This window comes from Amia ocellicauda, chromosome 13 (genome assembly GCF_036373705.1).
Source record: "Amia ocellicauda isolate fAmiCal2 chromosome 13, fAmiCal2.hap1, whole genome shotgun sequence".
Classification (NCBI taxonomy): domain Eukaryota; kingdom Metazoa; phylum Chordata; class Actinopteri; order Amiiformes; family Amiidae; genus Amia; species Amia ocellicauda.
Window position 1 is genome coordinate 22,746,623 of NC_089862.1, and position 22,044 is coordinate 22,768,666.

The window sequence follows — 22,044 nt, forward strand, 5'->3', positions numbered from 1 at the left end:
CTCCAGTCTACCTCTTCTAAGTGCCGTCTCATACCTTCAAGGTTTGCTTTTCTAAAATTGTAGACCATTGTTTTAGACTTGGACCTTGTTTTTTGAAAGAATGCCTCAAAGCTAACCATATTGTGATCACAATTTGCCATTGGTTCTCTAACTACTGTCCCCCTGACTCTATCTTGGTCATTTGAAACATGTGACCCTCTCGTGGTCATCATCCATTGTCATGGTTGGTGGATGGCACAGCTGGGAGGAGAAACTTACAGTAGATGTTAACTTTCCCATGCACCTGAGCACAGAGATTCGGCATCACCAACTCAGTGGCGAGATCTCGATTCTGTTGAGCTTGTATTGAAATATTGGAAGGTGCCGTGTGGACATGTAGCCGACCATCTGCTACAGAGCAGAGTGATGTTGGAGGAATGGGGTAAAATGTACTGGTTTGCCCTCCAAAGCCTTGTGGGATCCATAATGCAGTGCTTTTGAGCTGTTGTTAGGGCAGGTGGTGGCCATACACCCCATTAACGGAAGCTTTAGTTTATTTAGCCTGTGTGTAGATCCTCCAGGAGGTCTGTTGCAAAAATTCTACACACGTGGAGAAGAATGACATAGAGATCTGGGGAATGGCTGGTTATCAGGCCTGGCTGAGTGTGTTGTTTGGGGTGTTAGTGATGATCTGCTGTTGTTTGACTTGGAGCTGGGCCGTTGCTGCTGAGCTCTCGGGTAGTAATGGATCCCGAGCCAGCTGCTGCTGCACAGTGGGGTACTGTCCTCTGCAAAATCACAGCACTCTTATCAAAATGGCCAGTGTACTGAAACAATACCAAGGGTCAGTTCCTTTACTGGGGCTTACATGTTATAGCTTTTTAATTATAGTATAAACAGTGGAAAATAAGCTGAAAAATACTATAAAATAATTTAAGGCTTCAAATTTCAGCCTACTGCAACTAGGCCTTTTTCAGCTACCAATTTTTGGACAACATTAGTGGAATAGTTTATATTATTCACTTCCCTGTCATCTCATTACTTATGTTGTCCTCCTTTTTATTAGTTGTATCTCCTGAGGATAGACGTGTCATGCTAACTAAATGATCTGTGTTTGATGCTAAACTGTTTTACTTGTTAATTTTTTGCAATTACATAAATAAATTATAATCTTTGCAGATGGTGGTTCTTTTTACTATAATAGCTACAGGAGGATAATCATTGTGAGCTGGATGGATAACAACAAAAAGGAAACTGGAACAAAGCTGGAAATAATAGAAAAACTTAGCTTCAGTGATCTCCTCCAAGAACCAAAATGTAATGGAAGGTTTCTCCATTAAGTCTGACATCTAATTATCTACAGATATCTGGGGCTGAACACCTTTTTTTATGTAGCGTTGCATGTCATGCGAATACTATGCATTTAGCAATTGCCAATTGAATGATAAGACTTATGATAAGCATGTGCAAATATGCAAGCACTCTCCCAGCACTGCTAGTAAAAAAAAAAAATGCCCTTGCTTTCGTTAATGTATTCTGTATGGATGGTGTCTGGAGTTGGGGGCTTACAGATATCATTCTCAGTGGGAGTGGAGACATATGTTTTATCATGTCATGTGCATTTCACTCAGAGGCAGCACATGCGGCAGAATTGTTGAAATTCCTGGGTACCTCTGCGTGTTCTCGGCCTAATCTCCCACCACTTCTCTCATGTATCTGTGTTCGTGTAGCTTTCAATGATTTCCCAGTCCTCTCACTCTGGCCTCCTGATAAACCGACGAAGGTTGAAATACCACAAATATTGCGCTGCATGCTCCAGCTATTAACTAATGAACTGTGATAAACCGAGGAAACTTGTGGACAATTTAGATAGGCCAGCTACTCTGGGTTAAAGGTGAATAAGATGGGTCTTGAGAAATGCTTCATCAAGCGTTGTGTGTCTTCCAGTATTTTTATTGCACAAATAAAGACAAATACAGATAATAAGATGCAACTGGAATATTTTTCTTCTTATTCACTAGGGCATCTACCTTAATGCATAAACCTGCACATGCACACATATGAAAATGAATATGACATACAATACACATTATATAAATTATTATAGATTATACTCTATTAAAGATAACCACACAAAATAATCTAAAACAAATTAACAAAGCATAACCATAACAAATAATTCCAAATAATTTAAGTGTTATGTACTGACATTATCTGTATGAGACAGTAAAGCAAATTATTACAATTAATATAGATGATATTTGAGTTTAGTTTAGTTTAATTTAATGTAGTGCTAATGAAATAACTGGCACATTTGGCAAAATATGTGCTGCAAATGATTCAAAATTGTTTTGTGGTAAAATATATATTTTTTCCAAAAAGAAAGAACATTTTCAGAATCTTTTTTCATTGTCGAGCCTCATTACACCAGTCTTAAAATCTTCAAGATTTCAATAAACTTGAATTATTTACAGTTAAACTGTAGTTCATTGATCACCTTGTATGTTATGCCAATGCTATAAAAGTATCTGCCAAATTCCCTGAATGAGGCATGAAATCAAGGTCTACTAATTCTTCCATTGTAGAAAGGAAAAATTTAACTTTCAAGGTTACTCCCAAGGACTTTATTTTCATAGCAGGTTAGAAAGGGAGGTTTCACAATCTGAAGAAGCGGAAACAATTCAACTGTGAAATAAAGTGAGTTATGAAATCCAGTCAAGAGGCAAATTAATGCATCTTGATTAGCTGCCTAGAATGAGGCAGAAAGAAATGTTAATATGTATACAATCTTTCCAGTGAGGAGACCTTAAGTTGCAGACTTAAATCAAACTGATGGTCTCTGGGCGAAAGAGAGAGGGAGACAGAGAGAGACATTTAGGGGGAGAGAAAAATAGATCTTTGTACATTTACTAGGAGTTTTTCCATTAAGTTTCATTGTACATTGTAACTCCATAGTTACTGTAGCAGGAAACCATTCATCAAGATGTTTTGACTGAGCCATTTTGGCTTTTAAACACATTTGCCTGATATAATAACAATTACATGAATGCACCATTCGAAGAACACTGTCAAAAAATAATGATCAGAACGTACAGAATTATGTTAGCGAAGCAAAGTTCTGAAATTAGTTTTGAAAATACACAATATTCCGCACCCACTGACAAAATACTGCACAACACCTTTGGAGATCTTGTCCCCTTTATAGAATAACTTTTCATTGTGTTTTAAATATATTTCAATATGTGCTGCATCTTTCCATTTTGTTTTCAGTTTCAGTTTTGTAATGCCTTTAATCTTTTAAAATATCTCGAGTTCTGCCTAGTTCTAAGGTAAAGAGATGCAATACATTTGAATGCTTAGTAAACTTTTATACAGTCAGATATATTTTATGTACATTACTGCTACATTTGAATTATTGTGGAGTAATTGGAAAAAAAAGAGCCAGTGTTAATTTCTGTTTAAAAAATGTTTTTTATTTGTGAATGTGTAACAAGATACATGAGGTGTGATAAAATGTATGCATTTGGAAACAACAGTTTAAAACTTTTACATCCCATTACCGTGTTCAAGTTCATGCTGCGGTAGCACAAAAAAAGTACAGATACTGCTATCCCTAAGTCTTTGGCCCAAGGAAGATGTTCTAGAACAGATATCATGTCCTTGGAGTGGTTTATAGATGGGAAATGTGGTTTGGCCCCATGTGATCCTAACACGCATTTTCCTTCTGTTGCAGCTGTTTTTGTTCTATCTAATATTTATGCCTGAGACAACATATTTCAGTCAGTTCAAAGCCCCAGCAGTAGAACCTATTAAAACACGATGTCGGTGTCTGTAATAGAGTAACTTCCAAAATGTCCTATATGCAGCCCCCGCCCCGATGAGGCTGAAGGATCCCAGCTTTTGGAGCTGTTAAGAAGGACAAAGTATATTGATTCACTGGGTTTTATCATAGTGAGCAAGAAAAACAGCATCTTCAAAGACTTGCCTGGGTTTTATCAGTGTTGTATGTCTTTCGGCATGGCTCAAAGAATAGAGCCTTGCCAATTGTTTTAGTCTTAAAGGATTACATTAATTTGACCATGCAAGTACAAGACATCTGCCTTATAAAAAAAAATGCTATGTTTTCTTGTTATTTTAATTCTGAGAAGTGTGGTTAGACTAGTTATTATATAAAAAAAACTAATACTGTAGTACTCCAAGGGTGATTTGGTTGTATGCCTTTGTGTTTGTAGTTATAGCTATGCTCCATTGAAGCAGGAAGAGTTTCAAAACCCATCAGATATCTTTACCAAATAAAGTAACAGTAAAGAGATCATTACATTGTAAGTTGTGTTAACGGCAAGCATTTGTATTTGGTAATTGGAAAATTATAATTTTATGACTTTTACATTGATGTAAATAATACTTCTAACCGCTGTAGGTAATTATTTGCCTTCATGCATGTTGCTTTTTAAGAAGATGGAAATGGTTGCAACCCATTTGTAACAAACATTTATATTTTTTTCTACTCTCTTTACTAGTTTCAGGGTTCTTCCTGGAATTCCATGCTTGTTTTCCATCTTATACTAATCATCCATTCTTGCACTTCAAATACCAACAGTGTTTTTAAAAAGGTTTCTCACACATCTACTGGGATTTGTGTTAGTAATGCAACTCTTGTGTAAACTACAGTGCAGGGTGCCATCCCCTAATGGATAATTCAATTGATTGTTATCTTTATTATTTTTTCTCTTCAGATAAGTCGTCAGTTACACATTCCCTCTCTCTAACCTCTGCTAGTTTTCCCTTAAAAGGCCATCATACAAACTCACAAGACAGCTATTTCTATTTAGTGTTCTTATCAATCCCCCCTATCTGCCCCCCCACCAAAAAATAAAAATAATAATAATACAAGCTAAGGAGGCCAGGGTTATTTGGAGATTGACACATGGGACTTATAATGGAGGAGGAGAGAAGCAGACAAACTAACCAAAAAACACCCAAAACTGTAAACACTATTTTGAAGTAAGCACAGGGATCTATGAAGTTAAAGGGATACATGTTTTTACATTTTTTATGGGAATACATACATTTTCTGGAAGCTGTTTCACAATATTGTGCAAATATTCTGCATTATTCACTTCAACAGAGTCCGTTTGTTAGAGCATCAGTGTAAGGGTTACATTTCTTTCAACATTAAATGACAACTAATTTCATCTTCCGTTTATTATTTAGCGAATTATGTTTATGTTGAGTAGGACCAGAGTTTACTCCAATGTTCTGTATCACAAGTGCACTTTAAATATTATTTTCATATAATCTTTCACTTCACTTTTGAAAATGTCTCATCTTAAATGTAATGTTTATTTGATGTACTGTCATGTCTGTATTTGCTTTGATACTCCAGTCCAATATCTAATTAATCTCCAATAAAGAGATGAGCACATTGACATTGTTCTTAATACAGCAGTGTACAAATACGCAAACTTATAAAAGGAGGTGACCCCTTCACTGAATGTAGCCACTATCATCTTACCTCTGAAACAGTTAGTTGTTCGTTAAGTAAAAGATGGACAGCAGCAATGCCGACAGAGCGGTACTTTGTGAATCAGATGCTATTTACCTGCATAAATGAATGACAAATCAGTTTTGGTACCGTTTGTGTTGGTCGCTTTTCGTCAAATGAATATTCCTCTTAGAAATCCCCTTTAAAAACAATTCTGTGCACTTTCCTCTTTATCGGACCATCATCTGAGCATATAAAAAAGGAGCTCTCCTATTCTCTACTGGCCTTTGCGCCTCCTTTAAACATGAGGTCCGTATTGCAGCATTTGAAACATTAGTGTTACCTGATAGGCTGTACTTCCTGTTGTAGCTTAACCTTCCTAGTGAATCAGGTTTGATATTGAATTAACCTCAGATGCGGGAAAAGAAAGACTCATTGTCCTCCTCCATCCTTTTTTTTCCCTTTCTGGACTCTTATCTATCGATTGGAAGGCATAGAAAAAGAGAGAAAAGGTATTGATTACAATGCAGTCTCAGGCCGATAGACCCGCGGTCTGTATGAAAAAATGGGAGCATTCTTTAGTCCTGGTGCTTTAGTGGTTTTGCGCTGCTGAGCTTGCAGTTGGTGGGGTGGTTAGCAGGGAAGTGATTTTTATCTCTTTCCTCTGAAATGTATAGCTCCCGCGGCAGGTCCTCTTAATGGAAGCAGTGGCCTTTCACACACTCTGCAGTCAGGATTTGCGCCTCAGCTTTCCTCTCTTCCTTTTAAACCTGGGGCCAAAGACCTAGGATTCTGTTTCATTCTTTACATTTATTTCCCTTTTTTTTGCACTCCTTCCCTTTACTTCTAATTCATGTTGCCTGTGTGAAGAATTTGTACCTCTAGCCTTTTTCCCTTTCACAGTATTCAGTTCAGACATTATGGGACTGTATGGCCTGAGAGGGCAGCATAGATTCATTCCTTAGGAGAACTGCATATGAATACACCTTTATTTGAGATTCTTACATTTCTCATGTAAATAATTAGTTATTTTTTCCTGTAAGGCAGACAAGAGAGTACACCATCACTCACATTATTATTTACCCAGAATTGTAGTTAAGCTGAGCTATGAGAGAACTCCTGAAATTATTTCAGCGCTAGAAGTCAGCCATGACACTCACAAGTTCATTTTGACATCTTTCCAAGTCTTCTCTGTCAGATGTTCTCTGACACTCCGCAGGTGTTCTCTATTCTGTCAACGGTAAAGGAAAACAATGAGAAAAAAACGTTATTGATGTATTGATGTCAAAGCTGTTTGAATAAAAAAAGGCTCTTATTTATTGCTGTAACCTCACACAGGTGTTCAACACAAAAAAAGGTTCAACTGATTTTTAAAAAACATCTTCCAGTCTTTTTACTCTCACTGCATTCCATATCTCTTGAACAACTGGAGGAACTTTAAAACCTTCAGGAATCTGCTGACTGGCCTCAGAGGTGATATGATCCGCAAAAACCCCTACTGCAACACCAACCTCCCCCCCTTCCCTGTTTTCTCCCTTCCTGCACCTCCTTAAACGATTCACAGTATACCTTAGTGTGGGCCCATGGTTACTTACTTCAAGTGTGGAGATAGATCGTGGGGTGGGGAGGGCCGTGAATGTGTTATTTATGTTTTATTTTCTGATTCTAATCAGCTGGCATGAACGCAGGGACACATGTTGAGGTGCTGAAGTGGTGTTCCCTCTTGGCCTTAACTGACTTAGACTTCAAGAGCAGAAGACCTGTGCAGCAGCAGTCCTGACCAAGAGGCACACTTGTGTCAATGTATGAAGTCACAGGCCTGGGGGTGAATGTTAACGGCTGTGGTTTACGAATTGTAAGCAATTGACCTATTGACAGCTCTGGAAATGAAGAGTCTTCACCTGTCTGAGTGCTTCCTTGTTTGTAGTTTGTCATCTCTCCAGGAGTGTCACCCCAGGCAGTGTTTCTCCACTCAGCGCATTCAAGGCGTGTGCTGCTGTGTGCGTATGTGAGTGTGTGTCTTCTGCTGCCTTAGATTGCAAAGTGTAAAATGGCCAGATTATGTCTTTGTCACTCCACTCAAGAGCTTTCCAGGGAAGGCAGAGATGTTATAGAATGAATCCGGACAAACATGACACTCTTTTGAGCCTAGTCATTTTCTTAAAGATAATACTTTTTTAATAGTGTAAATACTGTATCATTCTCTCATGAAAGATTTGATTCATGGTGGAGATTGCTAAAATAAGAGCACACCACGGTGGTCTTTTACGAAGCCTGAGTGCTGATGTTGGCTCCGTTGTGGACGAGGAGCTAACTGGGAACCCCAGCCTCCCACTCCCCTTAGGGATATGATATTATCCAGCGTGCGAATTCGTAGGTGGCTATGTTATTTCCCACTAATGCTGAGATATGCAGGTCTTTTGAGCTGTTTAAATAAACAGTTTGAACATTTTGGGCTTTCTGTGCTGGGCCAAGAAATCTATAAATTACACAAACATTGTTTTAACTGCATCTTCTGTTTCACTTTAGGTTATTCAAACATTGCTTGGTTTCCATAGAATGTAGACATCTTGCCAGTGTTTAGAGAATGTATATATTTTTGGCAAATGGAAACCTTTCAATATGCACAAGAGGGATTTTTGCTCAAGTATTTTAAAGGTAACTAGACAGGTAATTACAAAAGATATTAAAGGCACAGGTCATGTAATTTAAACTTCATCTGTAACGTGCACATGACAGTACTGAAATAAATGAACCTGTTTACTGAACTTGCAACGTCTTGCAATAAAGGATCTCAGTAACTTTATGTTGCTTTATATTGTGTATTTAAGAGTATTTCGTCAATAACAAAATGTATAAAGTGTATTTTAATGGATTGTTGATCAGAAGGAGACAGATTACTTTTGTGCGCATAAAAAAGATGTATCAAGAGTTCATGTCATGGTTTTGTTAAATAGTGTATTCAATAAATATTTGTGTATCTTGTTAGTGCAACATTTGGATGTGAAGAATCACTTGGGAAGTTAAGAAAAAACTAAATTTTTGTGCTGCTTATGTAACGGAAATACAAACACAAACAGCTTACTGTTTTGAGTCATTATCAAATTAAATCTGTGTGGTTAAGCTTGTATTTTCTCAGGGGTGCAACAATTACTTAAATCTTTGCTGTAATGAAGCCCAACTGTTATTCCACTCACAATTACACGTTAACAAATATATAATGGCCAGGGTAAAATAAAATAAAAAAAAGTTTTTTGTTTGACTTGACAATATGCTTGTGTCAATAGTATTCTTTGTCAGCACTGTTCTTATTTTTCCTCTAATTGGTACTTCAGCAAACTGCTAAGTGTGGCTTTCTAGTTGCATTTAGTTTATAAATGGCACTGGAACTATTTCTCCTTTTTCTGTAGACCTCATTTTGCTTCAGGCCAGGATGTTTGGTTTGGCTGTCTTGTTCTGAGTGTTTAAGTTCAGATAACCCTGCTGCTCTTACAACCTTTTTGGACACTGGGATTAGTTTCCAGTAGTTTTTTAACAGGTTTCTGCCTGTCCTGTTTATGTCTGATTCAGAGTAAAACCATATACAAAATGTGAATTCCAGTCCTTATCTGAGATATTTCATTCTGACTTTCCCCAATTTTGTATTCTTACACTGGAAACTACATTTTAAAATCAAACAAATCAGTGATGTATCCAAATATACTCTCTCAACTACATCATTACTTTATAGATGCAAATACCGTTTAATACAATCATAATTAAAAGTGTATACATTCTGGGAGATTTTTTTTTTCCCAATTTCAATGAAATTTTCAAGAGCCGTTTACTTTTCTTTTTTTAATATTTAAAATGAATACACATGTAAAAATCTGAACTAGTTACCTTTGCAATGTTTTTCTTCCTCGTTCTTAATTTTTCTTTCATATGTATGATGTTAAGCAAGAATACTTTCAATGCAGCACATCAGCCAGCTAAATATGTCAACAGAGAATCATATCAGATGCTGTGCACTTATTCTAACATAGGGATTTGCCCAGAGCTGCTCTTGAATACACAGTAATGCTCTGGTGACGCGTGCTTTAAATTGGCTGGTTCTTTGTTTTTGTTTTATCTCCTGGGGTCAGACTTCGGCACCTAAGAATGTTTCTGCAACCGCTGTGTGATAATCTTGTCATCTACATCCTGTTTGGCAAACACAGGGCTTACGATATTATGGAAAAGTCACATTCCTGCCAGTGAAGCATGGCACTGGGTGACGCCACCCATGCTGCTCAGCTCTCCGTGATTGATTTTGTTGAGGGACATCCCTAACTTCAAGGTGGCACCATGTTTCATTTTATTGTTCTGTCCCTGTCTGACTATGGTTGCATGACTTATCAGGTGCATTTCAGGGACAATCAGGCAGTTGTGGATTAAAGTATTTGAAGTCTTTCAGGTGCACAGTGAGATCTGTAGTAGATTAACAGGGTACATTCAAAATCTGACAGTATTGTAGTTCTGTTCTCCATTATGGCAAAACACTGGTTTGCAGGAACTCTATGTAATATGTATGACAGTTCATGTGCATAGTATGTATGCGTTGGTACAGATAATACCAGTGCTGCTATAAAATATACTATTCTGAAATGTCAGGAGGGCAAGGATTTAAATATCACCACCCAAAGTATAACTCAAGGATCTTGCCAACATTTATTATTGTCTGTGATCATTCTTATATAAAGAACCCCTTTAAAAATAAGTTTGAACGCAGTGCTATTTATGATAAATCTGACACTGTTTCTTATATATTATTGGACTGTGTTCTTTCTATTATCATATGTCAGTATCATGTTTTCTTATTTGTCTTGTTCTGACTGCATAAACAAGAATTCCTACCCTACCTAACTAGGGCAAATTTCATATCTACATATTCACAAATGAATACAGAGCATTGACCCAGATAAATGATGGCTTTTGAGTTGCTTCTGTTTCTGAAAACAGAAATTGGACTTAATCTGTAACTTTAATTTATGAAAGTGCTGCACAGACAAAATGCACAGACCATGTCTTACACTAAACAAACTGTTTATTCTTAAGAAGCCAGCCTGGGTAGGAGTTGATGTAGTAGCTCTACACTCCTCTACTGTGGCTTCTTTTTAGGTTTACTCTGCTGGAGGATCGAAATATTACCTCATACAATTCAATAATGAATAAGTAGCTGAAATTAATATGTCACCAGGCCCTTCAAAAAAAACAGCAGCAGAGTTCATCGCTTTATCTTCAGAGCAAGATTTATGGGCCAGTGGAAGCTCTCTGACTTCTGTTCCCAGCAGGGAGCAGTGACTTGAAATTTTGGCTGCGTTTCCAGTGACTTCTAGCTCTGTGTGTTGACAGCCCACTTGGGTGCTGGTGCTTCGAGTCCACAGTAAGCATTTCTTCCAGTTATGGACTGGGATGCATTTAATGTAGGGTCCAGCTTTGATTTGTCAGTGTGTGTCTGTAGTTGAGCAAAGCATCCAAGCAGACTTCTCAGGAATGCTGTCACAGCTGCTGGCATAGCTCTTTGGCTTTTAAGAAATCTTGCTGCGGACAGGCAGCTTTTACAGAGTTTGCAACCGGTACCTTCTTGTCAGAGAGGGCTCGACTGGGTTCTCTCATAGTGATTTATTCATTTCAAACATATATGGCACACCATATATGCACACGATGGTTGAAGGAAAATGGCTGGCTTAAATTATATCAGATTCAGTGGATGAATAAGTGCAGGGTTACTTGGCAAATTGAATCATGGCATAATTTGATATTACACAGCACAGGTAGCAGTTTTCTACACTTCCAGCCAGTGAAGCATAATGTATGTGTAGGTGCAATTCAATATCAATACCCATAATTCCTTGGCTGCCCTTCTGTCAGCTGCCCAGTAAGAAATCATATATTCTGTCTCTTGTGGTGGTTATGTTGTGTGTTCTGATAACCAGCAAAGTCTAGACTGAGACCATCAAATTCAGTTCACTTGGTGGGAGAGCTGTACCAGAAACTGTGCAGGAAAAAAGCGTGTACTTTACCAAATACAGACAATAGACTAGAAATTCACTGTAGCCACCTAACATAATGTATGTGGTTGTTTAAATCCTTAAATATGAAATGTGCATAAAATATGCACCAAAAACTTTTAATAAGTCTCATGTGTTTTGACTAATGTGTTGCTTTTACAACCTCTTTTCTCCAATGACCTTTCCCTGTTTCATTGAATTAATATACTTTTTTTAGAATTTTTGGCAGTGTTGTGTTTTTTAATAATTTCTAATATTGGTTTTAATTCGGTCATTAACGGCTTAGTGCCTTTAGCATGTTATTCTTCCTGATCCACTCAGAACATTCATTAACAGCAGGAAAAGGCCTGAAACCAGTAAGATGTTTTGTTTAAACTCTTAAAATATGATATTGAAGATAATAATTTATTTCAGTTGCCAAAGTAAAGACAGAGGGTTACATATACCAGCTGTTAATAAAGTTCACTCTATTGTTTCTCAGAGAAGATTTGCTTTGGGTGCAAAGTTTGGTAAGCTTGACCTTTTAGTCTTTGCTTTCTGAGCTCTGGTTGTCCGCCATTCTTTCCACTTTACAGTAGAAGGGATATGATGGGAATTATTTTCCATCAGTTGATTTAAAATCCATATGGAAACACTTGCAACATGAACATGCAGTTCACTTTCTATGAACTAAATTCTGACTGACTGACTAATTTATAGCTAGTTGAGTTTCACGTTTTGCATTATACTTTTAAACTGTTCATTAGTAGGAGTAAATTGAAAATTTGCATTTTAACTTCTACTTCCATTTATATCGTTAATAAACATTATTTCAGTTTGTTGTAATGTATCAGTCTTAATTAAATTGCATTTTGTTTTATGTCGGTCTTAAGGGGAACTTCTACACAAATAGGGAGAAAGAGTGAAGTCATAACTGTAACCAGCCTGAATCAACTCCTACTTACAATTCACCAACCAAATATCTTTACCACAGTCTGGAATTAGCTCTGAATCATTAAGAACAAAGGTCTTGATATGTCTGTCTTTTGTACAGGTCTGAATACAGATGAATACCTTTCACCACGATCTAAGTTCTGTTGTGAACTGTTCAGATTTTACAAATTACATTTATAACTGTGCTGTCATCCTTACTGGGCTCCTGCGTAAGGTTTCCAAGCTGGCAAGAAGCTCACACACCAGAGCTAAGCCCTACTTATAGTTTATAATCAAAAGCATTCCAAGACTCTTAACTCCCCTTAGCAGACTGAAATGTGCCAGTATAAATGTTGTGCACTAGGCTACTTTAACACCAAAGGTTGCTATCTGATTTTATTTCATAACAGATACAGCCTCTCAGTAAGTTATTCTGTGTCCAACGCATGCAGGGGGACTGACATAGATGTAACCAGGGCCAAGCCATGAAATGCTCAGGAAATGTAAGCTGTTTGACTTCCCTCCCAATTTCACTGGCCAACTCTGTCAACTAGGGTTGTGGTCAAAGTTAAGAGGACCTGTGATTATCTGTGTTTACCTAACATTAAGATTAATCTTTTTCCTGGATGACTCTAGTCGCATGCACACATGCGAAGTTGGTACGTTTTGTGTCCTCAAGCCAGCAGTAGTTCAAAGGGGAGAAGTGACTCTCCAGGAACTCCCCTTGTCATTGGACAGCATTGGAAAGCAAGAGAAAGACCATGGAGAACTGGTTTTATATTTATATTATTGTGAGATATTGAGACTACTCCATCTATTGGGTTCCCTCAATGTGTACATTATAAGCATGGATGGCCTGAATCTATTTTGTTAAACCTGAAATAGGATGTTACAGCTTTAAGTTCAGTTTCCAGAAGAGAGTAAGTACATTACCTTCTGCCTCAATTGACTAAAGGTTTAATGCACAAAACAGTTAGCAATATAAAACGTCAGTACTGCTATCCCACTAGTCTACCCCTCATCCTCAAGAAAAAACATAACAAAATAATACAAAAAATACATGTCCCATTCCACCACTTAGCTTGAGAGCAGTAAAAGAACAAGAACAAGAACAAGGACAACAAAAAATCCTCACCACCTCTGAAATGCTCTTCAGATTCTAGGAGCTTGTTTGAGTTGAATTTATCCACTCAGTAAAGGTTGTAAAACATATTTGGAAAGCTTGGGCCTCTGTTTTGATCCCTCAGCCTCAGATATTGTGAATACGCCAGGGTATTACATGCCCGGCTGTCAGCTTGTGGATTTATATAAGAGCAGGCAGGACGATGAAGCCCAGGTCTGATCCAGGCGCGTTTTTTTAAACAAGCCCACAGAGGATTCAGTCTAGGAGAACCATAAATTACTAGGAGAAGCTGAGCCATCAGGTATTCTACTTTTACTAGATGACTGAGATTTCAATCTCCTTTTAAAAGGCAAAGTTTGACTGGAATATTATTTATGTATTTCTGTATTTGGCATTTAAGAGAGAAAGTAAATAGGATTGTATAAATTGTGTGTTTTTAATTGGTCCTGAATTTATTTTTCTCTCTTCTTAGTTCTTGCCATGAAAGTGGAAGTCTGTGAAGCTATTATTGTTCAGACAGAAAATGTACGTTTTCTCGGGGTGTGTGTAGTCATTTCTCATGAGTTCTTTATTACGGTTTTAACAAAAGGTTGTTCAGATGTGAAATTTTGGGATTCTTTTTCTTATTGTTCACATCAACATTAAGTCTGTACATTTGTATTTGTTCTTTCATAAGTCTACTCAGTGGTATACAGAATTTTGCATTGGCAGGTTGATTCAATAGCAACATAATCCAGCAACAGATTACATTTTCCGCTTTGTTTAAGATGAGTCATACAGCTGTTGATAATTATGTTGGAAATGTCAGACCCAGTTATGAAACCTCTTCATATTTAAAGTAAATAATACTTTTGATGGCTAATTCCTTATAAGGAAGATATGCTATCCAGTGTTGTCAGGAAGTCACATTTAAAGTCCTTATATGTCTTTCTCAACGTGTGCCGGGGAACCAAAGACACAAATTCTAATGGCGTTATTCTAAGACATTATTAGGTTTTAATCAAACAGTATTTTGTTGCAAATTCTAGAAAGCCATTCTAGTATCTCCAAAATTATAAAGCTGCAAGAATTTTAAACAGCCAAAAACTGTAATTAGTGTTTAAACTAAGAGCTGTTGGCTCAGGTCAGAGCAGAGTGGGGCTAAGAAAATGTAAAGGCCCCTTTTTTTAGTTTTGAATGTACTGTCAACCAAGGAAAACAAAAGAGATGCAATGAAATCTTCCAGTACCAACTGAGCCAAAGAAAAATGGCTCACAGTCAAGTGCAGTGGTTACAGTTTCTCCGCAGACATAAACAATGACACTTACAATTTCCTGCTTGTACTCTCTCATAGAAATGCCTGTCTGAAGGGGAAGGACTGAAGCTAATTACTGATTAAGCTGTCTGCCTTATGCAAAATTTGTTTTAAGTTTACTAGTCTGACCACCCTGGCTTGATCTGTAAAGGGGTTATCCTGTTCAATAGTAAAAAGTGTGTGAGGGGGAGAAGATAGACAGCGATGCTGACTATGGAGTTTTTGGAGAAAAAGAGATGTCAAACGTGTTTTTACTGTAGTCCTTCTATGACATCACAGTTTAATTACTACAGTATCGTAAGGTATCTGCAGCAAACCTAATGGTTAACCTAGTTGATTGCAAGATTATTTCAACACTTCTGACAACAATTATATATTTTCCTCTGGAGAAATTCCATGAATTCCCTGTTATTTTGTATAGTTTTTTGGGGAGATGTGCTCTGTGTGAACATGTACGGATCATTTCTTATTTAATGCATATGCCAAAATTGCCTGCCTGTTTGTCATTAGATGTATTTGTTGATATTATCTGCCATTCCAACTGTTAGATTGTGAAAAGACTTAGATCTGGTGTATTAATAATATGGTCTGAAGCCTATTGCAGAAGACCTTGGGGGCAGTTCTTTATTAGAAAGGAAATGGACTCAGGAGGATATTCAACACATAAGACATAAGAGAGAAAAACACAATTCAACTGATAGTGTATTCATTTGAGTTCCCATATTATTTATTTATACGCAATTGTAATTTGCAACAATTTTTCAGCAGACAGTTGGATCACAACAGTTATCATTTCAGTGTTATTAAGAGAGTGTGATTTGGATAGCCATATGGAAGCATTTTAAAAATGTAATCAGTACTTTGCTACTGTTCTTCTTTTAGACTACATATTTAATATTTTGACATGCTAACATGTTGACCATTAAAATAATGAATAGGTCACCCACTGGCCTCTTAAAAAGTATCTTTTATTTCACCCTTTTTTGTAGTTTTACATCTGCGTAAAGTTTATGATGTATAAGGATACTATAAATTACTTTATTTTCCAAATACTGTCCAGGACATTTGACCTTCCTTGGAATTTCCTTTTTGTAATTATATTTAATGTGTTAATAAAGTTCTCTTTGAACTGGATCTGGGGAATAGGTCTCTGAGGTTATGGTACAGTGAGGAGTGTTTGCCATATGTGCAGTGTGTAAATGGAAGTGTGCATGTGTGTGTCATTCTTAGCTCTATGAGAACTACTCCATGAGCTATAGCTTGGAATTTGACTGCCCGTATATAACAGTAAATGAAGCACTTCTGGTCCCTAGCCACCACTTAGACGTGCAAGCTATTCATTTAAGAGAGGAAGCGGGTGAAGAGAAGCAAAAAGAATTCGAGGAGATCGACTCCCTCTTGCTTCACTTGAAGCCCCAGCATGCTCTCTGCTTTGTGATTACCCCTTTCGCTGAATCATTTACTGTAATTTAACCGTTCTGCTCCACAGTGTATTCCAATCTTCTTGACACACGACCCTGTTTTCGCACACACCGTTTGGAGCGCCTCCAGCAATCTCCACAGTGAATTCATTTAGCAACAGAAAATAGTGATGGTGATAATGGCAATAATCTTCATCATCATCATCATTACCATCATAATTGTGATGATTTAGCTCTGAAATGGCACATGGAGGAATGATGTTACCCCCTCAGATTTGGCTTTGGTTGAGTCTAGCTTTCCCAGACAATCCTGCCTGTGAATTTTTAATTATGTATTATTTTAAAATGTTGTACTTGACAACAGACGTACACCGAACATGTACTGAATATCCAGAGGAAACTAGTTCTGCTGAAAATCATTTAATAATGAAATAAAGGAAATGTATTGGAGCGCTAATGGCAGATTACTTCCCCTTCTTTTAAAATTGTATTCCACGTGGCGTTCAGCGTGTTTTATCTCTTCTCTACTGGGTTCTAAACAGTTGCAAACATTTTCCCTGCAAAAGGGGCCAAGAGGTTTCAGGCCAGAAATTAAGCTGATCTGAACGTTGGCAATTAAAACCAAAAGAAAGTTTTTTTTCTTCCATAGTTGTGAACATTTTTCTTCCTTTGATCTCTTCTACAATGAAAAGTAGGTCTGTGATTTTTGTATTATTATTATTTTTTCCACAAGCCACTGGTCCAATTATTACAATCTGGTTTGAGCATCTCTGCTTAATCATACAATAGCGTGATGAATTAAATGAGGACCCCCTCCCAAGCCTCAGTGCTGCTCATTTCCCTATCACTGGCAGGCTTGGTTTTTATGTTTATATAGTATAGTGATCCCATTATATAAGACACCACACAGTTAACTGATTGTATGTCTTTATTAACGTAGTGCTTTTCCTTTATCGGCCTGTGCCAGATTTTCTCTTTGGTTTGTGGGCTCTGTGATTGAAATCATTGGAAAGGGGAAAAGTTTAACAGCGGCACATCCTTCCACTGAACCTGACTGTTTAATATAGCTGGAGTGTGGTTTTCCCCAGCCAATAAAGAAGCTCACATTTCAGTTGTTTCTTCTTAAGTTAACGTCTCATGGATAGAGGGCTTCTTTTCACAACATAAGAAAAAGAAAACACAGAAACGGCAGCTTGGAAGGCACTTTGCACATCAGTCAGGAGGGACTTATTGAAAATAATTTAGGAAAAAAAAGCAGGCAGAAGAAAACAGCTCTTTCCTTTTCTCTGCCCGTTCGTCTCCCCGTTGGGATTATGAAAGTTTACCACAGTTGTGTGTTTTTGGAGCAGCGGATCGCTGTCATGCTTAGACCTTATTTATGTGGAGGCCCCTTGGTTCAGCATTATAATCAGGGAGGAGCGAAGGCGGCCTAATGATGGTTCATTACCAGAGTCCCAGAGAATCTGCGGCGTGTAAATGCTGGCCCACATGGCTTGCATCACTGAAACTAAAGAAGGATAATTACCCTGCCTGGAGGTCCAGGTTTTTTTATGTTTTACCCTCTCTGTCTAATAGAGATGCTTATCAAATAGACCCAACATGCTCATTCTTATACATTACAACATGGGGGTATGTTGACTAACATTTTATTTGTTTGAAGTCAGGGACTCTACACTGGTTGTTTTCCTGATGTTTGGTTGCAGATTAGTATTATTTATTTATTTCCAGTGGTGAAAGCTGCCGGGGTTTCCCTTTGGAAGTTTTTGAATGTTAAAAGGCACTTTTATTTGTTGATATTACTTCTTAATCATTAAGAGGATTTTTTCAGTAACAACAATAGAGCTTGTATGAGTTTCTTGGTATAATGGACATATATACTTTATAATGAATTGGGTAATTCAGTTACTGTGAACAGTTCAGATATTTTGTGCTGACTTCTGTGGTTAGTGTGTTGAGTCATAACCACTTACCCTGTGCATGGGGAATCCTTCCTCCATATGTGGATTAACGAGGTTGGAAATACATTGATATTTGTGTGTGTTTGTGGATTACGTGTGAAAATATCACTGCTATAAATACGTGAACTAATGGGTTTTTAATTTGCTTACTTGAAGGCCCACCTCGAATTGCAGAGAAGATCATCCATCGGCAGACTGTCAGAATAGGCCGCACCATGAAGCTCCCCTGCCCAGTGGAAGGAGACCCCCCACCCCTCACCATGTGGACCAAAGATGGCCGGAACATCCACAGCGGCTGGATGAGATTCCGCATCCTCCGTCAAGGCCTCAAGATCAAAGAAGTAGAGGCAGAAGATGCCGGGACGTTCGTGTGCAAGGCCACCAATGGCTTCGGCAGCGTCAACATCAACTATACATTGATTGTAATTGGTAAGTCTGTGTCTTTAATAGTTATATTAAATAGTTTAATACTTTAATTTTTAGACAAGGTGGGTGAGATGCATGACATAATGTTCGTAAAATACTTATAGTAGAATCTGAAACATTTTAACAAATTAAAACTGCATACAGGGTTCATTTGGTGTCTTTTCATCTTTCAATCTTTCCGATGTGAGAACAAGAAATATTACAAGATTAAGCTTCTTTGAGACAAAATAAACAGATTTAACCTGCGGTTATGAACAGGATTAAACCAGATGCTGACAAAATGAATACTCTTTCAGATTAGGCCACAATGTCCTTCAATCAAAACTCCCATCAGCGCCAAATGCTGTATGGTTTTGTGGAAACATATGAGAGGTGTTGGGCTAATTCAAACATGTTGTAAAATGTCTTTGGTGTTTCAGTTGTAAGCACATTCAGACTCCTTTCAAGTGTCTTCATCTGTGAAATCATTTTGAATCAGACAACATACAGGTTGTTATCATAAGTCATAAGTAAATGCCTTAAAGAATGGATCCAGGGTTCAGAGGCTCTCACATTCATCTTAAAAGAAATGGAAATGTAAAATATGTGTTTCACCATTATAGTATATAAATATCTGTATTACTTTGAATAATGATAGTTAAAAGGTCAAAGACCTATATATTCAGTGGAATGCTATTTCCTAGGCACATTTGTTACCTAGTTTGCCAGCTTCTTTAAATCTCTATATTTTCATCCACTTTGGTACATTTATGTCCTTCAATGTATTCGATATCCATACTTCTTGCTATGTCCTTTATGGAAGCATATGAATAGTTTTTCACCTTCGATTGGTGAGTAATGGAAAACATGCAACACAGGCGAAGGTTGAGTGTTGTGACTAAAGAAAATTGCAGAATCCTTTGTTTTATTTGTCCATACAATATATGTGTATATTTGTATAAATGTAGTCTTAGTACAGTTAAGCTGTGAGGTGGTAGCTTAGTGAAAGAGTGTATGCTGATAAGGCCTGGGAGAGAAGTCAAACTTGGAAGTTATACCAAAACAGAAGTACTAAAGCTGGGATGGTTTGGAGGGAGGCGGGTTATCTCTCCATCTCAGAATTTTTGTAGCTACTGCATTTGAATCCAAAAAACAAAAGAGACACAGAAAGAAATGGCAAGATTGCAGTGAAGGCTTATGCACCAATAGCAGAGTTCTACTATATTAAGAAAAAATACTCCTTTCAAAGAGCCTTATTATTTTCTGTTCTGTTTCCCCAGCCGTGGCCCTGTGCCAACTTAGATCCAGGCACTATGTTCACTCCCCCTGAAATGATGTCCAAAACCAATACTAAGAGAGAACAGTAACAATTCAGTATCAGCAGTTGTGAAAGTTGACCTGTGCCTTTGGCTTTTTCAGCTAAAAGCTACTTAAACCAATTACTACTACTTCATTTTATTTTTAGTACAAAATCCTAAAAATCGATGTACAAATGACATATTTGACAAAGCCCTGCATTGAAAAGAAAGCTAACTAACATATTTGCTGACAGAATGTGAATAAACAGCAACAGCATCAGTATCATAAGACTCACTGTAAAGTACTAGTTTAACTGCAGGGTGGTGTCATGAACTTTGCTGACATCTTTGTCTAAATATTGACAGACAAGGTTGTTTATTATTGTTGTCTCTTCCTGTTATTCTGCTGGGGGCATGGCCTCTCCCCTTGAGCTGTCCTGAGCAGATTTTGAGCCATTAGGACAGATCTGAGCTGGCTATGAGACTCTTTGGAGGTGTTGGGAGAGTGTGTCTCGATAATACAGTCTAAAAATACATATTTTACATTCTGATCCATTCAATTACCCCCTAACTGGAAGAACAATTGTGTAAAAGTCGAAGGCCAATAAGTTCCTAATTCCAAACAGTTACAGAAACATTGGAAACGTCCGAGAAATGAGAACCTCGTGAATGCACCAGTAAAATAAAGCAATAAAGTGCTTTCATTTATTTTTGTGGATATCTTCAATTTACTACAAGATAAATATTTTTGGGTGTGTATGGGAATTGTTGTTATGCAAGAAAATATCTGTTAGGTTTTTCATGCTTTCTCTGTCAGCAGTCTGAATCCTGAAGGCACTGGCAATTATCCTGAAGGCACTAGCAATTATCTTAATTAATTGCTGCCTAATCGAGCCCATCCCCTGCAGGGTCTGAGCTGTCCCACAGAGGATATTCATCTTGTGATTCCCTCTAGAACTCGTGCAAGACATGAACCCTGATCCTGGAAAATGAAGTGGCCTTTCAACGCAAGTGTTTGATCTAGAGAATGAGATGCTTGCCTGAATCTCTGTGCACACTTTGACTTTGCACTGAAAGGACGATACTTTTGTTGAGTTCTTTGGACGCCTCTGCGCTGTAATATCATCATACTGTCAAGGCATAGGACATGAGCGGAGACCGGTTATGTATTTTTGGTTGACGTGCTGTAGTTAATCTATAATACCATTGAGAGTGTTTTGTTCAAATAAACAGTTATTTGTTGTTTTGTTTTAAGTGGCACGCCCCCATGCTTGAGCACTTTTTCCATATGGTCTGTTTATAAATATGAAAATGGTGGTGGCAGAAACCTGATTTTTCAGAACTGGTTGCCAAGAGAGACCCACATCTTGAAATAACAAAATTCAATTTCAAAATAATCGTCACCACACTACGAACATCCATTAACATGGTTCCTTTATTTCCCTTTGCTCAACTCTTCAAGCAGAAAATGGCTCTGGAGTTTAATTTCATTGGTCAGCAACAATCAGCTGAATGTTATTAATGTGCATTTCTCACGTATAACCCATCTGATTTGAATGGCAAAGGCAAGGAAACAATTGAAGAGAGGGGGAGAAATCTATGCTTGCACAGTGAATGAACACTTTGTTGTGTATTCAGCTCACTTGTGCTAATTGCTGAGTATTATTATTCCTGGCACAATTTCTTTAAGCTCATTCTGCTCATAATTCTCATGTATTGTAGCTTTTAGTATTTTAACATCAAGCCTTCAGAACACAAGAAATAAAGCTAGGAATATGTTTTTGAAAGGTTTTTTCAGAATCTTTAAATAGTTAAAAAAACTGTGATATATAACAAGAGCAAGAAGCTTGGACTGATTGCACAGGTATTGTATTCCAGAGCTCAGAGCTGTGGTGCTGTAAATTATATCAAATATAGACATGACTTACTGAAAAGTAGAGATTATCTTCTCAGTAGACTCACTCTGTGATACATAAGCCTTAGGTTAGGACACTAATTAGCCAACCAAGCACAGTAAATATTTTGATGTATTTCATAATGGACTTAAGGAACTTGTGTGAACTAAGCTCACTATCAGTCTCTCCTTGACAAATGTGATGTATTGGGAAAGGCTGTCAGCTTAGCTTTTATGAAGCAT

The 22,044-nt window shown here is 37.5% G+C and overlaps 1 protein-coding gene across 1 annotated transcript in view; it reads left to right on the plus strand.

The window, feature by feature from the left end:
• The window catches only part of fgfrl1a (fibroblast growth factor receptor like 1a), a 100,819-nt gene that overhangs the window by 34,566 nt on the left and 44,209 nt on the right, over window positions 1-22,044 (plus strand). The window contains exon 3 of the mRNA XM_066720195.1: window positions 18,361-18,633. Coding sequence (XP_066576292.1) covers window positions 18,361-18,633 — 273 coding nt within the window. The remainder of the gene's footprint in view (window positions 1-18,360; window positions 18,634-22,044) is intronic.